Source organism: Astatotilapia calliptera, chromosome 13, assembly GCF_964374335.1.
Source record: "Astatotilapia calliptera chromosome 13, fAstCal68.1, whole genome shotgun sequence".
Classification (NCBI taxonomy): domain Eukaryota; kingdom Metazoa; phylum Chordata; class Actinopteri; order Cichliformes; family Cichlidae; genus Astatotilapia; species Astatotilapia calliptera.
In genome coordinates, this window is record NC_137434.1 from 19,455,209 (window position 1) to 19,481,774 (window position 26,566).

The 26,566-nt window shown below is 39.7% G+C and overlaps 1 protein-coding gene across 2 annotated transcripts; it reads left to right on the forward strand.

The window, feature by feature from the left end:
• Window positions 1-384: 384 nt before the first annotated feature.
• Window positions 385-26,566, forward strand: LOC113034824 (gamma-adducin-like). 2 transcript variants are annotated; one of them, XM_026189896.2, is made up of 15 exons: window positions 385-525; window positions 9,763-9,993; window positions 11,136-11,280; window positions 11,940-12,091; window positions 13,339-13,419; window positions 15,345-15,494; window positions 15,832-15,975; window positions 17,162-17,260; window positions 17,885-18,058; window positions 19,693-19,953; window positions 20,164-20,280; window positions 20,453-20,542; window positions 22,342-22,465; window positions 24,602-24,697; window positions 24,819-26,566. In XM_026189896.2, exons 2-15 carry the CDS (start codon window positions 9,793-9,795, stop codon window positions 25,067-25,069), a joined length of 2,085 nt encoding a protein of 694 aa, XP_026045681.1. In that variant the 5' UTR covers window positions 385-525; window positions 9,763-9,792; the 3' UTR covers window positions 25,070-26,566. The 2 variants fall into 2 exon arrangements, with proteins under 2 accessions (XP_026045681.1, XP_026045679.1); XM_026189894.2 differs by lacking the exon at window positions 385-525 and adding an exon at window positions 5,737-5,952.

The following is a 26,566-nucleotide window of genomic DNA, read 5'->3' on the forward strand; positions in this document are numbered from 1 at the left end:
CCTCGAAAGCAAAATTTAGAACATGAGGCACACTCAATATGCAGAGGAAAAATATGCCTGGCAGGAGATTGCTGCAGTTTTTCTCCATTTATGGTTAGATACAAATGCAACATGTAATTCCTGCATGATAAAAAAGCCTTTAAAAATAATGAAGAAAATCATACGTACTTTAGAGAAACTAGTTGGTGTAATATACAGATATAGATATATATATATATCTATATATGTATGCCGGGGTGGAAGCTTGTCCCTCCCATTTTTTTTTCAGTGCAGTCCAGTCCATTCAAAATGCTTGGTCAAGTTTTCTTCCATTCCTTTTGAGAATAGACAGCCGCTGTGACAAGAGGAGCCGAGGGAGTTCAGGAGATCAGAGGCAAAGCAGCAGTTTCCTCTCTTCTGGGAAACCAGATGACCTTCTTCAAAGTGATAATGTAAACAGCTATCCAACAACGGCTGGAATCGTGGGAGTTTGAAATAAAACGTGAAGAATTCTGCTGCAGGATAAGTGTAGAGACAGCAATCAATGTAAGTTGTGTTCATTTACTTTTTCCTTTTTTTTTTTTTTTTACCTTTTTACCCATGAGAGCAGGCATTTACTAGAGCTAAGATCAAAGCAAATAAGTTACATGGCAGGATGATTTTTTTTAATTATTTTTTTTCTATGCAAGCTTTGAAGCTTTTGGAAAGGAAAGTGTATGTTTTTAGTACACTAATAACAGATAAAGGACACCTTATGGCCCAGGAGAATGGGATTTCTTACAGCAACAGATTGTGATACATCCTTTGTGGAGTGATTTTTTTGTAAACACCATATGAAATTTCAGTTACAGCAAACCTGTAAATAGTTTCTGAGTTGCTGCTTTTTACAGAGAGACTGTGTTGCATCTCTATTTACTGCTTTTTCTAGATTTAACATGGTAGTCGTCTGTCACTGCCTAACTGGCCTGTTTGCTGCGGCAGGGTTACCTCCAGCTGCAGAGGCTTCAAACAGATGTTTTCAATTAGCATCACTCTCCAGAAACATTACTCCGAACAAGCATTTGTTGACTTTAGATGTGGAGCTAGGGCAGCACGGGATTTCATAATGTGTGTGCCTGGTGATGCGAGTTATAGACGGCCATAAAACCCAAAAGCAGGTCATGACCCAAACCCTATCAACCATGCAATCAATTGTTCCTGTTGCCGTTTACACTTAGACACAGTTTTCATTTTATGACGTTTTCACGTTAGATTAAGTTTTACGCTGTCATCATCTCCTTGCTAAATTAATTTGATAATAAATGGCTTTTACTGCACTGCATGTAGGTACTTTGTCAGTTTATAGTAAATGTCAGGTTTTTGCACAAATGTGAGAGGTTTATGGAAAATTTACCACATTACCACCTCATTTTTTCGTAGTTGTGATTTGAATGTGACAACATGCAAGGATCTGTTAGCCAGGCCACCACCTCAGCCTCAATTAAAGTGAACCACACAAAACCGCTAGATCTCCAACATGGAGGCCATCCAAAGACAACCGCAGTAGGGACTACAGCCAGCTCTTCCCCTTAGGTAAACAAACTCTGTCTCTTTCCATAGTGCTGCGACGTGTGTGTGTTTGAATATGTCTCCGGCAGTGTGTGATCATGCGTGTGCCGACGCAGTTCTACACGTAAATGCAGCGAAGGCACCGATCCAACTATAACAATGTAAATTGTTTCAGGTTCAAAGTGCGCTCTGTTGTTGCCACCCACCCTGCTGAGTGGGAGTAGCACGACCATTTTTAGCAAGACGTGGAGTGATATATATTTATGTGAAGTTACCAAAACAATGGCATTGTTTTGTAGTAGAAATTTTAAAGAAAATTTAAAAGGTTTCCTCTCCAAAACGTCTGTGTCTGAGTTTTTCTACAAACTAAGGTGTATTTTATTTATCAGAAAGATGTCAGTAGGAATGTTCTTGTTTCTATTTGGGACCTTTCATTTGATCAAAGTTTAAAGGACCTTGTTTAAAGGAATATGTTTTAGAAACTGACCATTTAAAGAAGTCACTGACATAAAGAAGGCTCTGATGAGTCACTCAGCTTAAAAAATGTGAATTAAATAGAGTGCAGGACACTGGCTATCTTTCTGGCAACCAGTGCAGGTAGTACTCAACCTTTTGCCCTATGACAGCTGGGATAGGCTCCAGCATCCTTGCAACATTGAATTAGATAAGTGAAAGAAAATGAATGAAAGGATGGAGAGAGGGATGGATGGAGTTAATTCAGACAGGCCGTGAAGTCAAGTAGTAGCAGAACTCATTAATCCCTATTTACTGATCTCAGTGACAGCCCATATCAATACATCTAGTTGGCAAATCTCAAAGAGCACCTGCTTTACTTTGCCTGTAGATGTTTCCCATCTGTAAGCCACTTTGCAACCCACTTTCATCCCATCTCCTCCTCTTCATGTTGTATCTGATTTAATGCCATGTGCAGTGGTCATAAAACAGAGCCATACCATGCAAATAGACAAAACTGAAAGAAATTAGACACAAATAAATTCAAAAAAAAATTCTTATTCATAATGTCTGCAAAACAGAATCACAAAATAGAAAGGGGGAAATAAGCAAAACTCTCTATAGTGTGTGCCTCTGTGTTCAGAGGCTAAATGTCTGGCTGAGTGAGTGCAACGTAATGGTTACGACTAATATTTCAAACATGTCTGAAAGTCAGAGCTATGATTTAAGTCTTCAAGGTAATCAGCACAGAATGCTTTTGGCTAAAAGAGAAATACAACAGGTCTTTACCCTGTGGCTTAATTATAAAGAAGATCCATCAGTCATGCAGACGGGGTAATCAGGGTTATATTTATGAGATGATTAGTTCGACTCTGTGTATTTCTGTGAAACGGTACAGTTTGTGTCGATTTCTAATCTTTCTTCTTGATGCCATGTTATCTGGCACCCATTCTCTCTTTCCCTTACTAATTTTGCCTCACACAGCATAAGCATTGGTTACCAAGGCAACCATGCTTGCAAGGACCTGAAATAAAGTTGACATCTCTCTCTCTCGATCGAAATTAGTCATCATGATAATGTTCAGTGCTAAATACTAGCAGTTTCTGACTGCTAAGGAAAAAGAAAACACTGATGATGACTTGAAAAAATAAGGAAGGAATGCTCTAAAAAATAGCACAGCAGTTGCATTATGGGAAATGTATTATCTCATATTTTTGGCATTTGATATACAGAAACTCGAGATATTTTTACCTCATGTTGATCTAACTGTTTGGAAGAATTTTACAGGCATTAATTATTAAATTTTTAATCAACATATTAGTCATTTATTAATCATAAATCAGACTTCATTGATGAATTTGGTTTGAATAATTGCTTGCACACTTAAACACTCAGCATTCAAACTATATATATATATATATATATATATATATATATATATATATATATATATATATATATATATATATATATATATAAATAATTTCACAATAGCAGAAATTGTTCTTTGTTGTGTAATAAGTAGTTTCTTACCTTTTCTGTCATCTATAGGAAACTATTTAAACTACAACTCTACGTGATGCCTATACTGAACAATCTCCATGCTGTGTTACGTACCTGTTAAAGAACAGAGATCCCTCTGTCAGCTTTTCCCTACAGAGAAAAGAGATAAAGCACTAGCACTGGTGTGATCATAACCCCCCAAGAAACCCATCAAGGGCAGAGATAAAAGATAAATCCACAGGTCAAAAGGTGGCTACACACATCCCAACACGCTGTGCCTTCCACAGGGCCAGATATCTTTCTTAAGTTCAACCATGACATGACACTGATCACCATTCCCTGTGCCTATGTCTCCCGGGTTTTACTTTGGGTTTACTCCAGTTCACACGCTGGTCCCTCATCTAGCATGACACCCTGAAAGCTTTCGCCTACTCTTCTCTAAGCCTTTAGAAAAGAAAGTCAGCTGTGACTTTTTGGTGTCATGCTTTGCAGTTTTTCTTGAGTTTATTGTTCACTCTGAAATGGAGTTTGCTGTGTTTGCTTTACTTTCTGAGTTTTATTTTATTTTTCACTTTTCACCACACAGTTAGTGGTTATAACTTAACTCTAACTATACCAAATCTCACCAATATGTTCTGCAGGAATGGTTTTACTTAGAGCAACAATTCTGCATCGGTATTTATATTGCATCTCTTTGATTAATCTTATAAGGAATTATACGATTATTTCCCAGAGTTTTACTCTACTGTAGGCTACATGCTTTCATTTGATCTATCCAGGCAGTATTTGTGTGTCTGATTTCAATGTCACATCCAGCAGAGCAGTAGTAGGTTTTTGACAAGAAAAAGGTGGGATTCCAGTAGCGGACATCAGTATCCTCAACAGTAATCTGTATGAATGAGTCGTCAAGTAATAACACCTGACATTTGGTGAGTTGCTTTCAGGATAGGCTGGCCTCACTGAAAAGTTTAAATAGCCAGCAAGAATGTGGTGCTTGGAAGGTGGGAGGATGTTGTGCGCAGACATTTAAGCTTGCTTGTGGTTTCTGGTGGGAACCCTGCCAGTAACAGGGAGGCAGGGTTCCGAGCGGAGGGGGGAGTTTAGGGGGTCACGCTGCTCCAGAGTGAGAAAGTTCTGCTTTTCATTACATCAACCCATATGTCCACATATCTGCCCCGCCTCCAAGACTCCACTGTGTTTCCTGCAATTGTTGTGTCAGTCAGTGATCTAATCCTTCTCTCTCTTACATCTCAAAATCAAGATTTTGGTACGAGTGTGCCCGATTGTGCGTGAATAAAAGCGGTAATACATCTGTGGGCTGACGGAAGCCGTACTGAGAAAATTGGAAATTCCAGACTTGCATTCATTTAACAAGGAGTGCATTTGAATATTGCTACACTACAGCTCGTAGAGGGTGACCAGCAAAGCAGAAAAGAGTAGAGAGGTGGCTGCTCTTTTTAACACAAATCTGCACAGCCTTGCATTCAGTTGTACTTTGATCTTATTCCTTATTTCTGTTGAGAGAACCATCTTATTTCACTTAAAGAAAAGCAGCGTGTCTAAAAGAACCTTGCACAACAATGTGGCCGTTCAAAAAATATGATTTGTGCAGCCAGCACATTAAGTGGTGGTCTTTTTTTACTTTACAAGTGAAGTGGGCATGCTGTGCTTGTGAATTCGGGAAAAGTAAGTGTGATGTGAATAAAATAATGAGAATTGTTATAGTTTCTCGTCTTTGAGACACTTTATGAATTGCTTTCTGTAAGCAAATATGCTATATTGTGGAAAACTTTTTTGGGGGGGGGGGGGGGGGGGCACTTATTCTGGCTTTGAAATATTCTGTTTTTGTATGATTGAGGCATACAGCTTTGATGTAAACCTCCTCGGAGCTGCAGTTGGATCACAGGCGTCTCAGTTATTTATGATATGAAGTGGCAGGAGTTAATGAATCACACACTGAGAGACAGAGAGCAGGAGAGAAGAGTAATTTAAAAAACACACACAGACACACAAACTTTACTTCAAATCCTCACCAAAAATTATTGCAAGCCTGTAAGATATTCCCTGGGGGGGATTTTAAGAATAAGGTTTATTAAGTAATATTACAGGAAAGCTACAGTGTGGTTGTGAAAAACTAAGCTCTGAGTGGCCATGCTTTTGTCCCGCTCAATACAAACGCTCTAGTGGGTGGATAAGTGAAGTCACATGGTCACTTTTCCTCTTTCCCACACCAACACACCCACACCCTCCTCCATGCAGCCAATCTTCACTCTTCAACTCACTACTTACCCGCAGCGGGCAGCCTGCTGCTTCGTCTGGATACTGTAGCAGCACAAGTTGCAAGCCTGTTTTCCCCCAAAACCATGCATCCGAACTGGGAATAATATCCGCGTGGCTCACCTTTATCCACGTTTCAGGAGATATTCGACGTCACGTCGCCCGGAGGTAGTTAGGAGAACTTTGCTTCAGGTAATTTTCAACTTGCAGTAACAGTTTTACTTTTGGGTTCATGTGCTCGCTTTGATTTTTTTTCTTCTTCAGCTCGTACCTCTAGCTTTGGCTAATACATCCCCCTCTGCGTTACTTTTCGTTGCAGTAACGGTTAAAAGTTGTAATTTGATGCCACGCATCGAGTGGTTGATTACAGGCTGCCATGAAAACAGCTGTGAGAGTGTTATTTCTGCTTTAGTGGAGTGAAATTGTTGCGTTTCCCGGCCTAATGTGAAGTAGACCTAGCTGTATCTCCCTCCACCCCCACATCAGGTAACACTGCAGCATCAAAGGCGCACGCTGCTTTTCAAAATATCTCATTTGCATGAGGCGACCAGGGCCGGCTGTAGCCTTTGGATTCGGTGCCCCTCGCCCCCCCCCCCCCCCCCCTCTTTTTTTTTTAACAAAAAAAATGTTTTGGTTGAACGGCCTGCTCTTTTCTCCCAAAACAGCTAAGATTATTATAATTAATTATAAACTCAAATCTACTGCCTGTCTTTACAAAAATGTTTAATTAGTAGATTCATTATTTTAGACTTAACTACGTCTGTGTGCATTTCCAATGCTTCTGGGCTATTTGCTGTCATATTTCAAGTTAGTTACTTTATCAATAGTAAAGTTGCATCCTATGTAGTTATTGGAACTGTCAATAATGATGACTTAAATGTAGGCGGGTACATGACAAGAATGTTTAAATAAAGCTGTTTGACTGTTTTTGATTTGAATAAACCAGTCACATTTGTATTAACAGTAAAATAAAAATGTCTGGAAGGCAGATGTCAACAGTTGATTGAACAGTAAAGCCGGGGCTCTCTGTGTGACACCTCATTTGTTTGAGGTTAGGAAAAACAGATTTATTTAGTTATTTACGTGTCTTTTAAACAAACAAAGATACCACTGTGGTGTAAATTTGCCTGCAACTTTCTGCCTGTGGGGACACAAGTAGATGCTGTAGGTAACCCTGTGAAAGTTAATAAACTCAGAGGAAAGACAAACACAACTTTAGCTCCTGTTTGTTTTGTTAAATCGAGATTATTGGCAAACCTCTGTAACATCTTACGAACAAGTGCGTGTGCATAACTTTGGAAATTTGTAAGTAGGGCTGGGCGATATGACCCAAAATTCATATCTCGATATTTTTTAGCTGGATGGCGATATAAGATATATATCTCGATATATTTTTTTAAAGCCATAAAGTAAGAACAAAAAGAGAGTTCTTAGTCAAAGCTGTGTCCCAGATGTCACACAGGCACTTTTATTAACATAGAGCAGATGTACATAAAATTTACTCAAAAATAAATTATGAGCATTTATTAAATAATAATGCTCCATAAATAAAAGAAAACAATGTTGTTTTTGTGCATAACAAAAAGCTCACAATTGTGCAGTCAAAATGTAAACTAAAAGACGCTGAGCACAATAACAAAGACAGATTTCACAGCTGCTCTGTTCCCGACTTGTACTGCGTGACTGACAGCCTGGAGTTTGAAATCCACTTCGCAACCACGTCTCTTAACAGGTGCCATTTATGGTCCTTATACACAGTAGGGTAATATTACGTTGAAGCAGAGTACGTATCACTCCGCGAGGCTCAGCCGTAATGCTCCGACAATCCATCAAGCGGTGCAGCTCCGTAGCTTACTAAAGTCGTACTAAAACATTTTTTGACAGATTGCTGAGCGCTGTGTTCCACATAAAATCGGTTCGCGGCCATCAAGCACAACCAGAATTCATACATAAGGCGCGCTGTCAACTTTTGAGAAAATGAAAGGACTTTAGTCCGTGCAGCCCCTCTGGGCTGCATGGCGTTAGCGTGGTTAGCTCGTTAGCGTGGTTAGCTAGCTAACACGTTGAAGCCGTCCAGCCCCACGCACGGGGCGATGCGCAGTAACTCATTAACGGAGATTTGCCGTGTCCATCTTGTCGCTTCCTGCAGGTGAAGCGATGGGGGAGGAGGGGGAGTTGTGTTCAGTGAAGGAGAGGCGAGGCCGAGTAACGTTGCGTAAAGACGAAAGTGGACGAAAGAGAGGCAAACTTGCGGCTCCACAAGTATAATTATAACGTAACATAGACTATATCGATATAAAGGATATTGTCACATCTTATATCTCGTATAAAAATATATCGATATTTTTTAAAAACTCGATATATCGCCCAGCTCTATTTGTAAGTATGTAGATTGGTTCTGTTGCTGAAATCGTATCATTTTATCATAAAGTCTTATTATTTAGATTTCGTCCTGTCGACGAAAAAGGCTGTTCACCGATATCATTCTTTTCATAAACAAGGAGCTTTAAGGCTTCCTCTAATTTGGCTTGAGATTAGTTTGGGCAGTTTGGATTGTAGGGATGCTATCATGCACTGGTTACATGGATGGTTACCTCATGATGTCAGCCGCTGTTTATTCCATCATCTTGTCAACAGTTCAGGGGATGGAGTTTGTGTTATTGTAGTTAAAAGACTGTTTTTGTTAATAAACTTGTTGCTGTAATCATGATTTAACCCAAAAAAAAAGAAAAAGAAAAGAAAGCCTGGCGTGCCAGTTCCCCCCTGATATTATGCACCCTAGGCAACCACCTAAGCCCTTCATGCCTGGCTCTGCTGCTGGCCATGCTTTATAGCTTCTTGATGAACAGAAGAGTTGAAGCTGTTGCTACTTTCCTCTCACAGTGTATAAATTGGCCTCAGTCTGTGTGGAGAGGAAGGAGATGTTGAAGTTTGGTGCTGAAACCCACTAAGTAACAGAAAACTGGAAATACTGCCTTTCAGTTGTATTTGTCTGCCAACCCGTAAGGCTGCAGTTTATATCCATGTCTGTCCGGACTTATACAACATTCGTTGTGAAGAATCTGAAAGAATCCACAATGGTGTCACCAATTTAATATCAAACCAAATGTGAAATAGTCACAATGTTGTCTGTTCTTTAGACATGGTGTTGAATAATTGTCTCTGTTAAAAATGCTTCACAGTGAAGATGACCTAACTTAACCAAAAACTCCTTTTATCCCTGCACCGCAGCATTTCGCGCCTTTCAGGCTGTTGCGTGCTGTGTCAACCTGACGTGTAGTTACATTTCTCGGGCTGTGCACGTCAGGTTACGTAGAAGGTTACGGCGTACAGTTAAAAGGAGATCCCGGTAACAACACAAGTTACCGAGTGATTTCCTGCTGAAATGAAATTCATGCCTAAGGCTTAGAATAACTTGATGGTTAGATAAACTGTCGTTTCTGTCAGCAAACAATAAAACAGTGTTTACCTAAGTGTGAATCAATGGATTGTAAACAATCTGTAAGTATTATTTAGCTGTTTAACAGTAAAGTTGCAACAAATATTTCTAAAACTTTGGTAAGTACTGTTTTGTTATGCAAACGAATGACCAGTTGACATAAACACTATTAATCATTTACTGTTGGCAGTGATTATTACAAAGTGTTGCCAGTGTTCTCTGATAAAACATAATATACCGCTGAGGAATGATAGAGACAGAAATGTGTTGGTTCTGTGCGTGTTTGTGGGGAAAAGTAAGTAAAATGTACTGATCGCAATAAAACAAAAATGCTATTATATTCACAGTAGCTGTGACTAACTTGTCATTTTTGCAAAGCACCAGCTTTTGTCCTTTCCAAGCAGCACCAGTCACATAACAATAATCACCTCTCTTTTATCTCCTTCTCTGTAATTACATTAGTCACTATTGCACCCATCCAGCATCTTTTCTGTTAAAACAACATCAGTTGCCTTGACAGCCTGAATGCGAAATGAGCTGTGATGTTTTCTCCTTTCTTCCAGAGGAAGAGTGGGAGGCCTTGCGGTGAGGATATGAGTTTGGTGGATGTGAGGCAGACGGTGGGGTCTCTGACCCTGGCCTTGTCCAGCAACGACTCCAAGGAGCGCTACTTTGACCGCGTGGATGAGAGCGACCCTGAGTATCTCCGGAGCAAGAATATGTCACCGGACCTGAGGCAGGACTTTAACATGATGGAGCAGAAGAAGAGGGTCACCCAGATCCTGCAGAGTCCAGTATGTAGCAAGAGGCTTCATACAAATAGCCTCCTACACACAAGGTTTCACTGTGTATGAGTAATAAACAGAGCTTTAAACCCCAGAGAGATACACTCTACCCTTTACTCAATGCTGATTGTAGTGCATGTATTTTTTACTTGTTTATGTGCACATCATTTAATATACTGCATTCTATTTTAATATGGGTTAGCTTTAGCTTACAGAATTAAGTGTAAATGGTTCTACCATTGTTACTGTCCAGATTATTAATATTATTATTATCATCATTACTTTACAAAGGGGGTTAGTGTTAGTCTGCTTCTTTTTCTGTGTATCAGTGACTCATTTTTAAAGTTAAACTACACTTGGAGGCATTTTTCACTATTTTCCTTAAAATCCTAATTGTAGCACTTCTTGTTGTCCTTAAGCCTGTGTCAGTTTATTAGGTACATTTCAGTTAAGTTAATAATAAGACAGCACAGCAAAAACTCAGCCTAAATAATGTAGAGATTCACCCTAGGATATAATTTGCATCATTTAGAGATCTGTTCTATTATGTGATCTGCTCTCGTTGACAAAAGACAGAATAATATAAACACCAGTGGATATAATACACAGTATTGCTTCAGTAAAAAATTGATAAAATGGAGAGCAAATGGAGGAGACAGCACACAGTCAGTGTAAGTACAGGGATGTGAAATAAGTACACACCAATGAAGTGCATGGAAATAAGACGAGCCCACACTCATCTGTGATTGCATAACCCACCAAACAAGTGGAGCTCATCACATCACCATGGGAACCGTGGTCGGATGAAGCAGAATGCCTGAGCTTAGTTGCAGCTCAGGAGAAAATGATGTCGTTTCAAGATTCACAGGCTACTCTTGACGCAGAAATTGATGGTCAAGTTTAATGCCAGCTCCTTCTTCTAGTGAACCCCCTTTTCACAGATGTACACAAAGAGCTTTTTTTTAGTGGTCTGGTGATTTGTGTATAGTTGTTATAAGGAGCATCTGAAAGCTCGCTGTGCTTCCCCACACATCCTGTGAAGGTGTTGGAAGTAGGACAAAGATAGGCTGCGTGTACATGAGTTGCTAGGTTTTAGCTTCTTTGTACCACATCTCCTACTATAAAAAAGTTTTATTTGGTTTTGTTTGCAGGTGTTTAAAGATGAATTAGAAGGTCTGATTCAGGACCAGCTGACTAAGGGCAACAACCCTACAGGTCTCATGGCACTGAGGCAGATTGCTGACCTGGTCATGGCCAGCACCACGGGAGGGGCAGGCCCCTTGACTGCTCCCATCAGTGAGTGGCCTCGTGTGCTCGTGTGTGCGTCTGAATGTATCCATTTATGTCCCTTTCGGCCTGTTTGTCATTCAACGTGTATCCTGCGTCAGTGTGCATCAGCCAGACTGAATATCTTCATTGTTGGAGGCTGAATTCCCCAACTCCTGTGACACTCAACAACCCTGAAACAGCATAAAATGCTCAATAGTGCTTTTATTAAGTAACTCTCATGACCAGTCTGAGTAATCAAGTATAGCAGTTTGCAGTGTTCATTATACTGGCCTGACCTTTTACCCCTGTGTTTCAGTGGGAGGTCACAGAGCTGACACTGGGAAGTTATAGTTTTAGACAGTTTAATGATCAAAACTGTAAATGTTTGGAAAATGTAAGAACATGCTTTGAAGAGTTGAGGCAGACCTGCGCCTTTAAAAAGCCAAAGTGGCTATAAAAGTTAATGCCCTGTATCATTAATGGCCTTATATGGTATTACATCCCCAAAATACCCTCAGATACACTTTGGGAATTCTGAGTAGGGCCCTTTTTTCAATCTTCAGCTGAGGAGACTCATGTTCCCCGGGATGTTTGACTTTACATACTGTGGAAACAAATCATGTAAACATGCTTGTACATTTTTCGGATGCACTGCAATGTACAGATGATGTTATGTGCTGTGGCAGGCATCGGGATGGTGACCCCAGTCAATGACTTGTATGGCGTAGAGTCTCCCTCCTTTGCCAAAGGGGAGAAACAGAGTCGCTGCAAGCTGGCCAGCCTCTACAGGCTCGTTGACCTCTTCAGCTGGGCTCGCTTTACAAGCTCCTACATTACTGTGAGTACAACTTCACAATCATGCTCCAGTGCACACCTGCTTATGTATGCAGCACGAGGTTTGTGTTTCTTTATGTGTGCTCCTTGTTCTCTGGCACCTGGAAGGCTTAAAGGGGAATACCACTTTATTTTCAGAAACTATATATTATTTATGGCATAGAAAAGTAAGGTTTGTGAATATGAAGCAAGAATTCACAACCATACATCTGATGTACACCTTGGAGAACATCAGAATGTTAGGTTCTGATATTCCCCAAAGACAAAGCAAAGACAGACACATTTTTGAGTTTTTCTAAGTAAAAAAAAAGCTTTTGTCTGTGGTTCAGAGTTTCTTTACCCTTGACTTGGGAAAATGTGTCTTCCTTCTCTTAGACAGTGTTAACCCCTCTTGAAAAGAAAAAAAAAAAACATTGTAAATGTAGAGATTTCATTCCACATGGCAGCAGCAGTGGTGGTTGTTTTTTTTTTTTACTTAGACAAATGTTTAAAAATGCTGCCTCAAAGCTTTTACATCAGTTAATTTATATTAAAGGATAGTCACAGGATATGCAGTGTATAAAGCCTCCGTCACATGGGCCTGGTCACCAGTGGACAATGCTTTTCCAACCATCAGTTGCTAGGAAAAAATGTGTATTCCCCAACGGTTTGGAAAAGGCTGCTGAGGTTTGCTGGCAGTAGGTAGGTGAGACTGGTTGCAAAGAGTCGTATGGTGCTACATAAAAAAACCATTGTCACCTATAGTTTGTATGGAAGATGATGATTTGACTGCCCCGCCACTCAGTGAGCAGTGGCGAAACCGAAAAGTGTGATAAATACAAAGGTGAAGCACCCTCTGTGTGACTGATTTCACCCAGTAACAGCCAGCAAGCACTTACCAACCAGCTGGGAATACACATTCTTACCTGGCAACTTGAGGTTGCCAAGCGGTCAATGATTTGTATCACCTGGGTCTGTGTGAGTGAGGCTTTATCTCTCACTGCTAACATTTATCTGCAAAACAAAACCAAAGCAATTTTTAAGCATTTTCTGCCAGTGAGTTTGAAATATTCCAAAGAGTAATGAAACCAGAAAGGGCAGCCACATTGATGCTACATGAAGATACATGTAGACTATATAAAAACAGACATAGCTCTTTTTGGGACTCTTGTTCTGAAGCCCCTGTTTTGCATTTAAGCCACTGTCCTCTTGATTTTTGTACATCAAACTTGAGCTTTTCGCCACTTTACTCATGTGTTCATTTTGTCATAGGTACGTGTCAGTAAAGAGCAGGACCACATTCTCATCAGTCCACGAGGTCTTTCTTTTGCTGAAGTGACGGCAGCAAATTTGGTAAGGAAAGTAGTTGAGTGTGTTATTTTTAGTTGGGAATATAGTTTTAGTACTACAGATGGCAGTTTATTTGGCCAATTCTGATTCCCATTTATTTGTAATACCAGTTTCTGTTGATTTCGATTTTCTTTCTGAGAACTAAAAGCATATACAGAGAAAAAAGTAACTTTTCATTAACGCCAAATATTATTTTCATGATTAAAAGAAATGATTAAACTTTACAATTTGCCTCAAACTATAAGTTTCAGGATCTTATTTAGAACAAGTGAAAATAAAGTGCTTTGCTACTGGAAAGCGGGACAAATAGTTAACTGAAAATTAGTTGCTGCTCACTCACCTTTACCATATACATATTTTGCCTTCCAAACAAAAGCAGTTGCATCAGCTTCATATAACAAAACAAACTTAAATCGTTTCTAGTATTCCAGTATTTTATTGTAGGATCTCTACCTTAAAATATAAAACGTCTTGAGGCAACTGCAGTAAAACTGTACTGAATTAGCAGGATATTGACTATTTTCTTTTGTTCACTTATCTCCATTTTCCTCACGAATGCTTTGATATGTTGCTCACGCCAGGCTGAGATCTGATTAGCTTTAGCTTAAGCCACTTGGCCTTTGTTAGCTTCTTTAAAATGTCCATGTTCAGCTGGGTGAAAATGATTTAAGTGCCTCATTAAGACCAACCGTGGTTTATTTTGGTGAACCTTGTGTCTTCACTCACAGTGATGTGTTTCCACACTAACATCATTTTAGTGTGTGGCTGTGAGTGTGCTGCATGTTGTATATGCATGAAACGGACCAGTTTGTAATTGAACATATGGTAGGCTGACCGGCTTTTCACTGGTCAATACGTACATCTCTATTTATGACATGTACCTGGCAACAGATGTGAATTAATAATGATTGGACTGAATGTAAAGTACCGGTACACAAAATCATTCTGCAGTCACAAGAAAGGGCATTCACACACTCCTCCTGCAGCTGACAGGTGAACAGGTACCACCCCAATAATGTGACCAGCCATAAAGTTTTACAAAATGATTTTAAGCAGATACACAGACGCTTTAAACATCAGAAATCACACAGTTAACAACAGCATAAAATCTGTGTTTGTGTTCTGTTATGACCGGAAGGGTCAGTCAGCTGTAAATTTACATTATTGCCAGTTGGCTCGTTCTCTTTCATGCAGTGGTCTTACACTTCCTGACAGCTGACGCACTCTAAAAGCATACGTTTTTCCTTAATGTTAGCTTTTGGTTTTTGCAGTTGTCATTCTAAAAATGAAAAATCGTCAAGAGCTCAGATCCTAATAGGATTTTTATTTGATTTACTTAAAGTAAACCAGTGTTAAATGAAGTCAAGTTCATTAAAAATGAATCCGAAACCAGTCGTAGTCTTGGGGAAATTTGTTAATTTAATTAACTGTTTGATTTTGAGACAATGGCATATCAAAGAAAGGATATGAAAAGTATCCGACACACAAGTGTGGTTCTGTGCTGTTTGCTGTCATCCACCTCACACTGTTTCACTGCTCGACAGGTTACAGAAGTAGTCATATTGCCCCCGCAAAAATAAAGGAAAGAAAAACAACACTGCATACTCTAAACTATTAAAAGAAATGCACTTCTAAGGAGAAGAAAACATTCTGCTAGACCTTAAGCATGCACATAATGTGTACTTGTAATTAACAATTGTAAACATGACCTTGTTTAGACACAAACTCCACAGGGTACCTTTAATGGTTCAGTCACGCTGCAGGCAATTATTACCTTAAGGTTTATAGTGTTATAAAAAAAAAGCAAACCAGAGTTGGGTATTCTTTTAAAGTACTACGCCTACAACTACTGCTGACAATACTAAACAGCCAGCTCCCATTTCTCACAAATCTCTGCTTGTTGTTTGTTTGTTTTCTCCAATATTTAGGTGAAGGTCAACATAATTGGTGAGGTTGTAGACCAGGGTTCTACTGATCTGGGCATCGACCAGTTTGGATTTGCTCCCCATTCTGCCATTTATTCAATGCGCCCTGATGTGAGATGCATCATCCATGCACACACCGCAGTTACAGCCGCTGTAAGTACGCTTGGGGCAAATATTAAATGAGCTTCATTTTAATCAAAGCTGCTGCTAAATACTACTTTGGTATCACACGAAGAAGGCTGAGTTAAAGGCAGCCCCCTGCATGTCTAGTTATTTTAGATGCTGGCAGTCTGTAATGCAGTTTCTGTTCTCTCTCTCTCTTTTTTCTTTTTTTTTTCTTTTTTTTTTTTAACCATTTTCTTTGAAGCTTTGCTATAAAATGCACAGCACATGATGTGTGCACCATTTTATTTGTGCCCGACAGCGAAAAAGGCGCCTCTGTTTATGCTGGTGTGTCACACGCTTAGTTGTTTTTATCCCATGCTAACAGGTGTCCTCGATGAAATGTGGAATCTTGCCCATTTCCCAAGAGGCTTTGCTTCTGGGAGACGTGAGGTGCTTTGGTTACCATGGCAGCCTGGATGATAAAGAGACAAAGGTGGAGTTTCAGAAAGCTTTGGGCCCGACTGCCAAGGTACTGTCAAAGCAAGGCACTCCATTAGTGGCAAGCTCACGTTCACGTGGGACAGAGTGGGCTTATTATGTTGTACTGTATGCACATGTGCTGGGGGTATTTGTACCACTGGTTGGTAACTGTAAATAGCTGAGTACACTAGAATATTTAGTTTGTTTAGATATGGAGTGTAGGTACAACAAATAGTCTTAAGCAGTTTGTTTAGCGTGTTTACCCATTTTAATAATAAATAAATAAAATAATAAAAATTAATAAATATTAGAACCACCTATTTAGGGACTACTCTGACATTTAAAGTAAAGTTAGATGAGACGATACCGCTCTCATGTCTGCCACGCAATCATTGCAAGCAGATGAGCAAATTTAAAGAGGTAGAGGCTGCTTAAACCAGCCGATCTAAGATTGTTCTAGGGCTCCCAGCCCAGAAATAGTCTGGTCTACCAAAGTGTTTTTCCTTGAAGCCTGCTTATTTATTCTTTTTTTCACCCCCAGTGGTAGTCCCATATATTTAGACTATGCTGAAAACTACAGCTCTGTGACTCATTTTTATTTATTTCTTTATTTTGGATCTCTGATAGCTGAAGAATGCTGCATATCACTGCCATTTTTTTCACCCACCATCTAGAGTTAGGCAGTTTTATAAATATATCACCAAATGTTAAATCATTACTCAAAAACAACACAAACTGAATCGTCACCACCAGCTTCTTAATGTGCTGAACAATGACTACAAAGAGAGAAAGTTAGAAATGCTTTAATATCCTTGTCTGTACCAGATGGCATCCCTGGATTGCCACAATATTAGTGTGAAATGTAATGCTGAGAGCAATATTTGACTTGGGTCGACCAGCTAAGCAGCAGTCACAACATATTAATACTGCAGATATCTCATATATTAGTAACAAAAGATCCATAATGTGCATGAACGTAAACTCTAAAAGTTCAAAAAGAAGCTTTAATAGGCAGATTTGTTACTGTTGGACAGAACGAGGCTACTGTACTGCAGTCGTTATTTTATTTTAGCTGTAGCCTTGTATGGAACAGACAAATGTGAGAATGTCATTGAGCTTCTGGTCTAATAAATGCGTTCTTAAAAGAAATGTCTAATTAAACTTTTAATCATAGCCATATATTTTTCATTAATGCACATTCAGGATGTACTAATGTGGCAGTTTGTGTTTTTCAGCTGATGATCCTGAGGAATCACGGGCTTCTGGCTTTGGGAGAAACAGTAGAAGAAGCTTTCCACTATATGTACCACTCACAGCTCGCCTGTGAGATCCAGGTATAAAAATCGTTATTCTTGATCCTACCTGCCCTTGGTAATGGAGTGTAATTGCGCCATTCCGGTCAAAGCAATTGGTTAACTTCGATGTGGCCTTTCTTCACACTTCATAAGTCAGTTTTATGCGTGTGAGTCACTGATATTATTTTCCAGCTTTTATTTGTTGAAATGTTTTTCCCCTCTGTCTACAAATGAGTCAGACACATAAAACAGAGCAGTGCCTGAAATGGAGGCAAAGCTAATATCAAGCGTGCTGCTTGCTTGAGTAAAGCTGATTCAAATATGTGTCAGTGATCTCTGTTTACAGACAGGTGGAACCCTGCAGTGTTCCTGAAACACTCCTGTTGCTTTGTGCAAGAGATCCTTTTGCAGCGATTTTTTTTGTTTTCTCGACTGTGTTGGTTTTTCCGTCGTTTTTGACGTGTTCAGAGTTCACCTCACTTGCAATTGTTTAATTATATAATTCTATGATGGATTGTTTTGAAATTAAAATGATGTGTCTCAGAAAAGAAAGTTTTAGAATTAATCTCCAATTTTTATGAGTGAAATCCTCAGTAACTGCACCAAATGCCAAGTGAAAATTGTATTAACACAATCTTCGATGGTACAAATGGCTTTGTTTAGGTGAACGCTATGAGATGTTCAGGCGGCGCGGACAACCTCGTTCTCCTGGACAGGGATAAGTTTAAGCCCCTGACCCAGGGAGTGGCCGCTGCCGGTGTCGTCATAGACAACGAGGTCAAGTGGAAAATAGGCGAGGCAGAGTTCGAGTCTCTTATGAGGATGCTAGACAACCTGGTGAGTGAACCCTGACCTGTGCCTTTTACCCACAATGCTTTGAGTTTCCTGTCTCACATGCTTCCTCGGGAAGTTGCTGACTAGAGGACACAATGAAACTTCATGTGTTTTTTTGTTTATCTAATCTTAAATTGATTTTTTTGTAATTGGCTCATATTGTTTTATGATATTTGCAGATTTCATTTCCTAATATTCAGGATACTGTTGTTCTAGCTGTGAGAACAGAACTCCTTCTGCTGGGCTTTGTAAAAGCATACACCCTGATTTTTATTTATTTTTTTTAAGCCTCGCTGATAATGCCCAGGCCCTGACATGTTTTGTGGACACAGAAGATGTCAGACTGTCTGCTCGAGTCGCCTTCCTGCTAACAGCTCCGGCTGGAACAGACTGCAGCTGTGTTAGCTCTGTGTGATCAGAGATCGCCCACCCTCTCAAACATAGCTTCCAGATGGTGAGCCGTGCTGCGGGCAGTTACAGCCACACGGACCACACAGCCACTTAGTGCAATAACTCCCGTGTACTCAATTTGGAAATAGGATTTGGCATTTTCTTCCAGACTGTTGAGTATACCACAGGGCGAAAATGCCAGCGCAGTCGTTGCAACTGGACGCCTGACCTTCCCTGACAGAGGGTGGAGTTTGATTGTTGCCGTGTCAGAGATGATTCCCAAACAAAGACAACAAAAAAGCTGAGCTGCGCTAAAGGTCACAGCTAATGATGAAGGAATGGTATCTGACAGAAGGTGATTTAGAAATTGCATTGCATGGTTTTAAAAACGATTTAAAAAGAAAAATGCTCAAAGGAAAGACTTCTCTAAACCAAGCAATGAGATGGAAAGGTGAAACAGATTAGGGGTGTGGATGAGGAGTTGGCCTTTTAAAGTACCTGCTTAATTAAAAATATCCTCCTATCTGTCCGTTCACCTTTTCATTATATTAGATTCTGTCACACATGTTGGCAATAGTTACTGTAGCTCTTGCACTCCTTTGTACAGTTTGTGCAGAAATTTATGATGATGAATGCTACGACTGATACGCCCTGAATTGTATTTGTTTACTGTGTTTCAGTCACACTTAAAGCATTTTGAAACTGAGCTTTAGTTTCCACTGAACGGCTCTGTGAAAAATGGCTTGCTGGCACTGCGACGATCAAAGCTCAATGCAGAGGGGATTTTTCTTTTTTTTGTGGCAAACTTGTCAAATTGCCTGTGCAGAAATGCCAGTTTTGATTGTTTTTAATGTAGCGTTACACTGCTTTTCTTCAGACCACACTTTTCTACATACTGCAAGGACCCATCACTAGTTTTCTAGTTGTCTCTCTCCGTCTTTGATGTATTGTTAACAACACACTCCTTCAAACCAAAGTTGTGTCTTCTCCCTTTCAAACTGGAGGCGTCTGCAAAAATGCTGTTTGTATATATTGCGTTTAAATATTTAAAAGTATTGTGTAAGTGGATTCTGGGTGGCCTGTGAATCATTTGAATTGTGGGGGGTTTGGAGTTTTGGGTTAATATTTCTTATTTATCCCATGAGCAGAGAAGAATAGTGCAAAATATTTCAAAGACTAACTTCTGGCAAAGGGAAACTCTCGGTGCGTGTGCCGCAATAATATTTTCTCCTTGTGTAACGTGCTAGGGATACAGAACGGGCCATTCTTACCGGAACCCCATTGTCCGTGAAAAACCCCGGTCTAAGAACGACGTCGAAATCCCCGCCACAGTGTCGGCTATGCCGCCAGAAGACTGTGAGCTTGGCCTGCGGAGCCCCTTCAAGTTTATGGCGCAGAAACAACAGAGAGAAAGGACCCGGTGGCTTAATTCACCCAACAGCTACTTGAAGGTCAATGTTCCTGAACAGTCACCCAGCGGGGACGTGAGCCCGAGGACAAAAACCATGGTGTGTTGATTTTATTGTCAAAGTGTAAGAGGAAATGAAACGATTTGATCCTATCGGCTTTGGTGTCCTGAGCAAGCTCGTCTTTTGAGGTGCCCATTTTTATCTGTGTTAGCCTGCCCTCTTGTGGCAAGTTTTTTAAATGCACTTTTTTATATTCTGAATTCTTGCTATTAATCTATGTGTGTGTTTGCTTCATTTAAATTCTCTCAGTGGATGAAGTCCTCGCAGCCAGGCTACAGCGTTGGCACCCCAATAAAGATTGAAGACCCTAACCAGTTTGTCCCACTCAACACTGACCCCACTGAGGTTTTGGATAAGAGGAACCGGGTCAGTTGAAAAATGATCACATTTTCCACAAGACTGGTCCCAGATGTTACAAACCTGGGCGGTAGAAATGCACAAAGATTGGAACAGCTACACTGTCATTTGAATGTCAGTCATAGCATCTAATAACCAAAATCCTAAAGCTGAGATTCCTTTGTTGAATATGTTTGTTCAGATAAAAGAGCAACACAGAGGTGACCAGATGACCCCGGGACCTAAATCTCAGTTACTGGCAGGCATTGTTGTGGACACCATACCAGGACCAGTAAGTTTATGTATCATTTGTAAAAAAAAAAAAAAAATTGCAACATTAGCAGCCGGATTTCATGATGCAGTGTGTGTTATGGTATTTTAGTGTGTTTTGCATTTGCCTAAACACGTCTGAAAATAACGCACAACTCAACCCACATATTAAATTGCTGCTCAACTCATGAAGACATTTTTCTTACAAATGTGTCTTTCCAACGGACGGGATTTATTGCTAACAATCATTGTTAAAACAAAGATAATTAACTAAACACAAATTTGTGGCCTTGGAGTGAAGTCCATATACAAGGTCTAACATTAGATTATAGCTTGTTGTTTACACACCTATGTTTCTTAAACCGTTCAGTTACGAGTTGGTGATCCAGGAATTTTGAATCAGTCATCTCTCCACAAATTAGTATCAGGTGTAGTTCCCCTGGTCTTACTTAGTTTAAACAGTGTTTCAGACTGCAACACACACAGCAGCATTGTTCATCAGGATCATGTGACACGACTAAAACAAGAGTTGTTCAGGAATGGTTTGAGGAATTTGAGTCCATTGATCTACAGATCTTTCAGCTTTGGAGGCTGATAAATGTCAAGATTACAAAAAAAATATGTAGCCAAAAAGCCCGAACACACAGAAGTAAAAGCATAGCACACTAAAATATTCTGTCTGTCGTGTTTATTGAAATTTGAAAAAGGTCACACATTCTTGTAGATTTTGATTGCGGAGGTTAACGCAGTGTTTACATTTATTTCCTTATGAAAGCAACCAAAAATGCAAATATAAAGAGGAACTAGATTTTTAATTATGTAGATTGTGCCAATTAAACACATGTAGCAACAGTCATGATCCTTCCATAAATCCTAATTGGAACACCTTCACAAAAAGACTGTGATTATTTGTTATTTTATTTTGTAAGTAAATAAAATATAATGCAAAGAAAGTTTCTAGCTATAAACATGCAAAGAATTTGAAGATTTTACCATCTATGGTACGCGATAGGATTAAAAGATTCAGGAAATCCACAGAAATCTCTGCATGCTAGCAGCAGTGCTGAAAGCCAGTAATAAATCATCTTGATCTTTACATCCTCAGGCAGTAGTTGTGTAGTGGAAACGAGTGCACGGGCTTAGGAGCACATCAGAAAACCACTCCGTTGCATTCAGAAATGGAAGCTGAATGGAGTTGGTGCAACTTGCTCATGTGAAGGCACCATTAATAATGAATGATATTTGGGTTTTAGAGCAACATGTACTGCTATCCAGATGCTGCATTTGTTTTTTTTGTTTCATAAGGGACGGCTTTCCTTATTTAAGCAAGAGATTTCTGTGCGTGTGATATCAGCGTGGCTCCATCATGAAAGGGTCTGGGTGCTAAACAGCCATGTCTGCAGTTCAGTCGGTTACCAGTTGAACATTTGTCACTTAACGAAAAAACAAAGTAGAAAAAAGAAGTCCTTCTATATTGGAGCAGCTGAAATCCTTCACCATGTAAGAAGGGGGGTGGGGGGAGGTGTTGTGCTTTGATAACTGTACAACAATTTATGTCAGAGCTCAAATGTTTACAGACGGTTTTAAAAGAAGAGGTGATGCAACACTGTGGTAAACATTCCCCTGACCCATTTTTGCTTTTAAGAAAAGGAGTTACCATTATTACATTTATAAAGCCCCAATATATTAAAATAAATAAATAAAACAAACAAAAGTTTTTACTTTCAACATTTGACATTCAACAAACTGTTTCAACCTTTTGGAAATAATATTGTGCATCAGCTGACTGCAACGGCATCTTATGTTTTCCCGTGTCTTTAGGCTTTCATCATTGAGGATGAAGAACAGACCCGCTCTCTTCCTCCCAATCCTTTCAATGATCTCACAGAGAAGGCGCTGGAAGAATACAAGAGCATGGTAGAAAGAAAGCAGCAAGGCCAAGAAGGTACTGTTCCCTATCCTTTATACATTAGTCAGACGCTTTACTGAGTTTGCTGTGGTTATTGTTGCCACACAAGAATTGTGCCATTAGGTTACGCTCAAGGCAGTTAATTAGCGCCAGCTTGTCCTGGGTGGAGGAAAGTTTGTACAGGAGGAAAGTTTCCTACTACTTCCTACTGGTGAGAGATGAGCTGTAGAGACACTCGCCGTGTCAAACTCCTTTTGTCTCATTGTGACTGTAAACAAAGGGAAATCTGTGTATAGGAAGGAAACATCTGTGCATCAAAGTAACTCCTTTGTTATTCTCCATCACAGAAATGCTTTACTATTGGAACATGTGAGCTAAGAAACCTATGGAATAAAGTTGTTAAAATGTGCTTGTGTTCAATACTTTTAGTTTGCATTTTGCATGCTGGCAGCATGAGTGTAGTGAGGTTTTTGGTAGAGTTGGGGATGTAAGTATTTGGTATACATGGTTAAGCAATGCTATGGCATAAACATGTATGGTTGCCAGTGGAACTGGGCCACTAGTGTTTAATGATGATGTAACTGCTGATAGAAGCGGTAGGATGACTTCTGAAGTGTACAGGGCTGAACTCTCTGCTTAGATTCAGCCAAATGCTGTAAAACTAATCGAAGCGTGCTTCACAGTGCAAATGGATAACGACCCATAGCATACTGCAAAAGCAACCCGAGAGTTTATAAAGGTAAAGAAATGAGATGTTCTTCAATGGCCGAGTCAGCCAGCTGATATAAACTAAATAGGGCGTGCTTTTCAGTTACTGAAGACCAAGCTGAATGCAGAAAGACCCACAAACAAGGAGCAACTGAACGTGGTTGCAGTGAGGCCCTGGCAGAGCATCTCAAGGGAGAAAACACAGGATTTAGTGATGTCCACGAGATCTAGACTTCGGGCAGTCATTGACTGCACACGAGTTTCATCATTGGTTTGTCCAATTATGTTTGACCCGTATTGTGTATAAAAATGATGGCAATTTTCAAACAGTTAATGCAATACTTTAGTTAAACCCCTTGCCTTAAAGATCAAAGTCTGCAATTAAATCACATACTGAATGTTTGAGTTAAAATCCACTCGGGTAGTATACGGAAACAAAATTACAAAGGTTTTGTCAGTGCCTAAATAATTATGGGAATGCTGGGATGCTATCTGGTCAATCTTAACATTGACCAGACAGAAAAAGGACATCTCCTAACCTTTAAGCTTGTGCTACCATAAGATTTTACAAACACTTTTCATGGTAGATATTAGTGGCGTCCCTGCTAATTCCTAACACAGTTGAAAATGATGACCAATCAGGTGCACTGTTCATACCTTTGTATGTGGAAAGAGGGGTAGAGCTAGTTGCTTTTAAAAATACTACAGAGGAAGGATACAAATATTATCTGGGCTAGTAATATGGCGTAATTGTCGTTGAAGGTAAAACCAGTATAACCAGTCATGGTGGTAGAAAACAAAACAAATATTGCAAGATATTTGAGCGGTCCCCAGGGCGTTATCCATCACTAGAAACAGCTGTGGTGATGAGGAAGGAGAGCCCAAACAGAAAAGATAAAGTCATAACAGGTATAATAGCTTACTTTTATAACTGATACGGTCTGATCAAGAAGTCAGTGTGGTTTTCTGCCTCATTGATTCCACAGCCTCAACATCCACACAGTACAATAAAGCCTGGTATTAGATATTTCAAGTTTTCAAACTAAAACTGGGTCGGCAGCATTTCCAAAAGTCTCTCTTTTTGGTTTCCTAAAACGTGGGAATGTTGTGGACATCGAGATGTTGCTAAAGTAAAAGATATTAGTGTAGATGTGCTTTTGATCTTGGCTCTGGATGCATAAAGGGAAGTCTGAAGAGTGCAGTGCTGTTGTCAATTATACATCCATACCTTCTTTGCTGTAAGATTGCAAAATGTGTGCTGCCGGGGAAAATTTCTACTGATTGATTCCTGGGACATTTGTTCCAACATTCCCGTTCTCCCTCTGAATGAATTGTGTAACCCTGTTAGCTGTTTGTAGAGTGCCGACATCAGCTTGGGATTTTATTTGTTCATATAATAGCCTAAGCTGACTCATACCTGCTTTGTTAGATGACTGACCCCTATGAGCTTCAATCCTTTTACAGAAGATGATGATGCCACTGATGCAGATGAGATGACCACATTTGATGGCTCGACTATCTCCCTCTCCCTCTCTCCCATAATGACGCCAGCTAAACAAGGTAATTAGCAAGTGAATGGGTGTTTCAGTTAGTGAAAAAGGACAAGAAATGCCTCAAATGAAATGGATAATTTAACGTGTTTTTATTCGCATCCCTCTCCGTTGGCTTCATCTCATGACAGACACAATACCCAATGGGAAAGACCACTTGGCAGAGATGGAGGAGGATCTGAGCATCGAGGTATCCAAGCTGAGCGTGAGCACTTCAGAAACGGTGGAAATCTCCATAACAACGAAGGAAAAGACGGGGGAGCCTCAGACCCCGGAGAGCCAAACCAAGTCTCCCAAGAAAAAGAAAAAGAAGTTCCGCACACCTTCATTCTTGAAGAAGAGCAAGAAAAAGAAGGAGGAGAAAGAGAAACTAGAAGCATGAGCGAATGAACCCGAAAAGCAATGAAAACGTCTGAATTGCCTTCCTAATTTTCAGTTTGTTGAAGGGAAGTGAAATAAGCCCCCCAGGACATTGTTGTATTTGAACACCCAGTTCCCCACATTCACAGCTATTATTCAATGTGAAAGTTTTTCAGAGATGTGCCAGTAGATGGTAATGCGGAAGGTTTAATTTCCTGTGAGATTTCATTTGACCACTGAGGGCTCAGCGGAGTTTCATCAAATCAAAATGCAATGCAGGACTGTTTTTGTTTTGGTTCTTTGTTCTCACCCATATTTTTTAACGGGTTTTAGAAATGGGTATCAAAGGAGACGGGGGTGACTCAGAGCCCTGGAGAGCCAAACGCAGGCCAAAGCTTTGAAGTTAATGCATCCGATCGGACGTGTTACATATTTGTGAAATTTTTTTTTTCCCCCCTTTTTGCACAAGTTCATTGTTGAATGTATACTGACAGCTAAGAAAATTGTTTAGCAATTTAAAAAAAATGTAACTTCCATACCAGTAGTGTAACAGCGGCTGAAGATATTCAAATTATATGACGGTTAGACTTATAAGAAGTACGAGTTGTAACTGAACATAGTCATAGTTCTACTACCTTGTAATAATATATGTCGGTTTATATTATAGGTATTAACATTATAGTGTTTGAGAGATAATTTCTTTGTCTATTTACATACTAACTCTTATACTTAACACGCAGTGATTGATAATTCAGTAATAATTCATGTAGTTTTTAACACGTGATATTGTTCCCATGGTTGCTGCTTTATTGTAATTGTGACAAGGAATTGACTGTGACTATCAGAAAGAGCTCAGCAAAGCGAGGATTGCCGCACGTTGTTTAGGAGTGACAAAGAGTGACTTTTTACAGAACTGACGGGGAAATCGCTTCATTGGATGAAAGTGGCACGTCTGCGCTGCAGAAAGTGAAATGAATGTGACGGATGCTGATGGCAGATTTTGGCTAAGTAGTTGGCTGATGGAAAGCTTTTCTTTGTAGCCACTGTTAGTTTGATATAAAGTATATTAGAGGGCCATATATTTACATCCCAGTCAATAATGTGAATGATTTGTTTAAACCCAAAGGGAGTGAATTCTTTGCCTTTGTAAATAGTTTTCTTTTTTCTTTTTTTTGTGAAGTTCTTTTGTTACGCTAAACCAAATGTTAAACAATGAAATATAGAGATGTGACAGTACAATCAAATAACAATATTTTAACACTTCCTCTGTTGTTTTTGGGGGTTTTTACCCACCTTAATTAAGCTCCTTATTTACTGAACATGCAGAGCGCTTTGTGTTTACAAACTGTATTACTTGTGTAATTAGTGTGCTTAATGCTGTTCTTCCTCTGTTGTTTACATTGCTGTTTGTATCACCTTTTTTTTTTTTTTCTTCAGTCGCCTTGCTTCAAAGTCAGCCTTTTAACAATGCCTTGATTTAATGACCTGATTTAATAAAAGCTGGGATATGTTTCCATAA

Coding starts and splice junctions, on each gene's coding strand:
- LOC113034824 (XM_026189896.2), top strand. CDS start 9,793: ATGAGTTTGGTGGATGTGAGGCAGACGGTGGGGTCTCTGACCCTGGCC. Junction 17,261..17,884: donor AGCTCGCCTGTGAGATCCAG/GTATAAAAATCG, acceptor GGCTTTGTTTAG/GTGAACGCTATGAGATGTTC. Junction 22,466..24,601: donor AAAGCAGCAAGGCCAAGAAG/GTACTGTTCCCT, acceptor ATCCTTTTACAG/AAGATGATGATGCCACTGAT.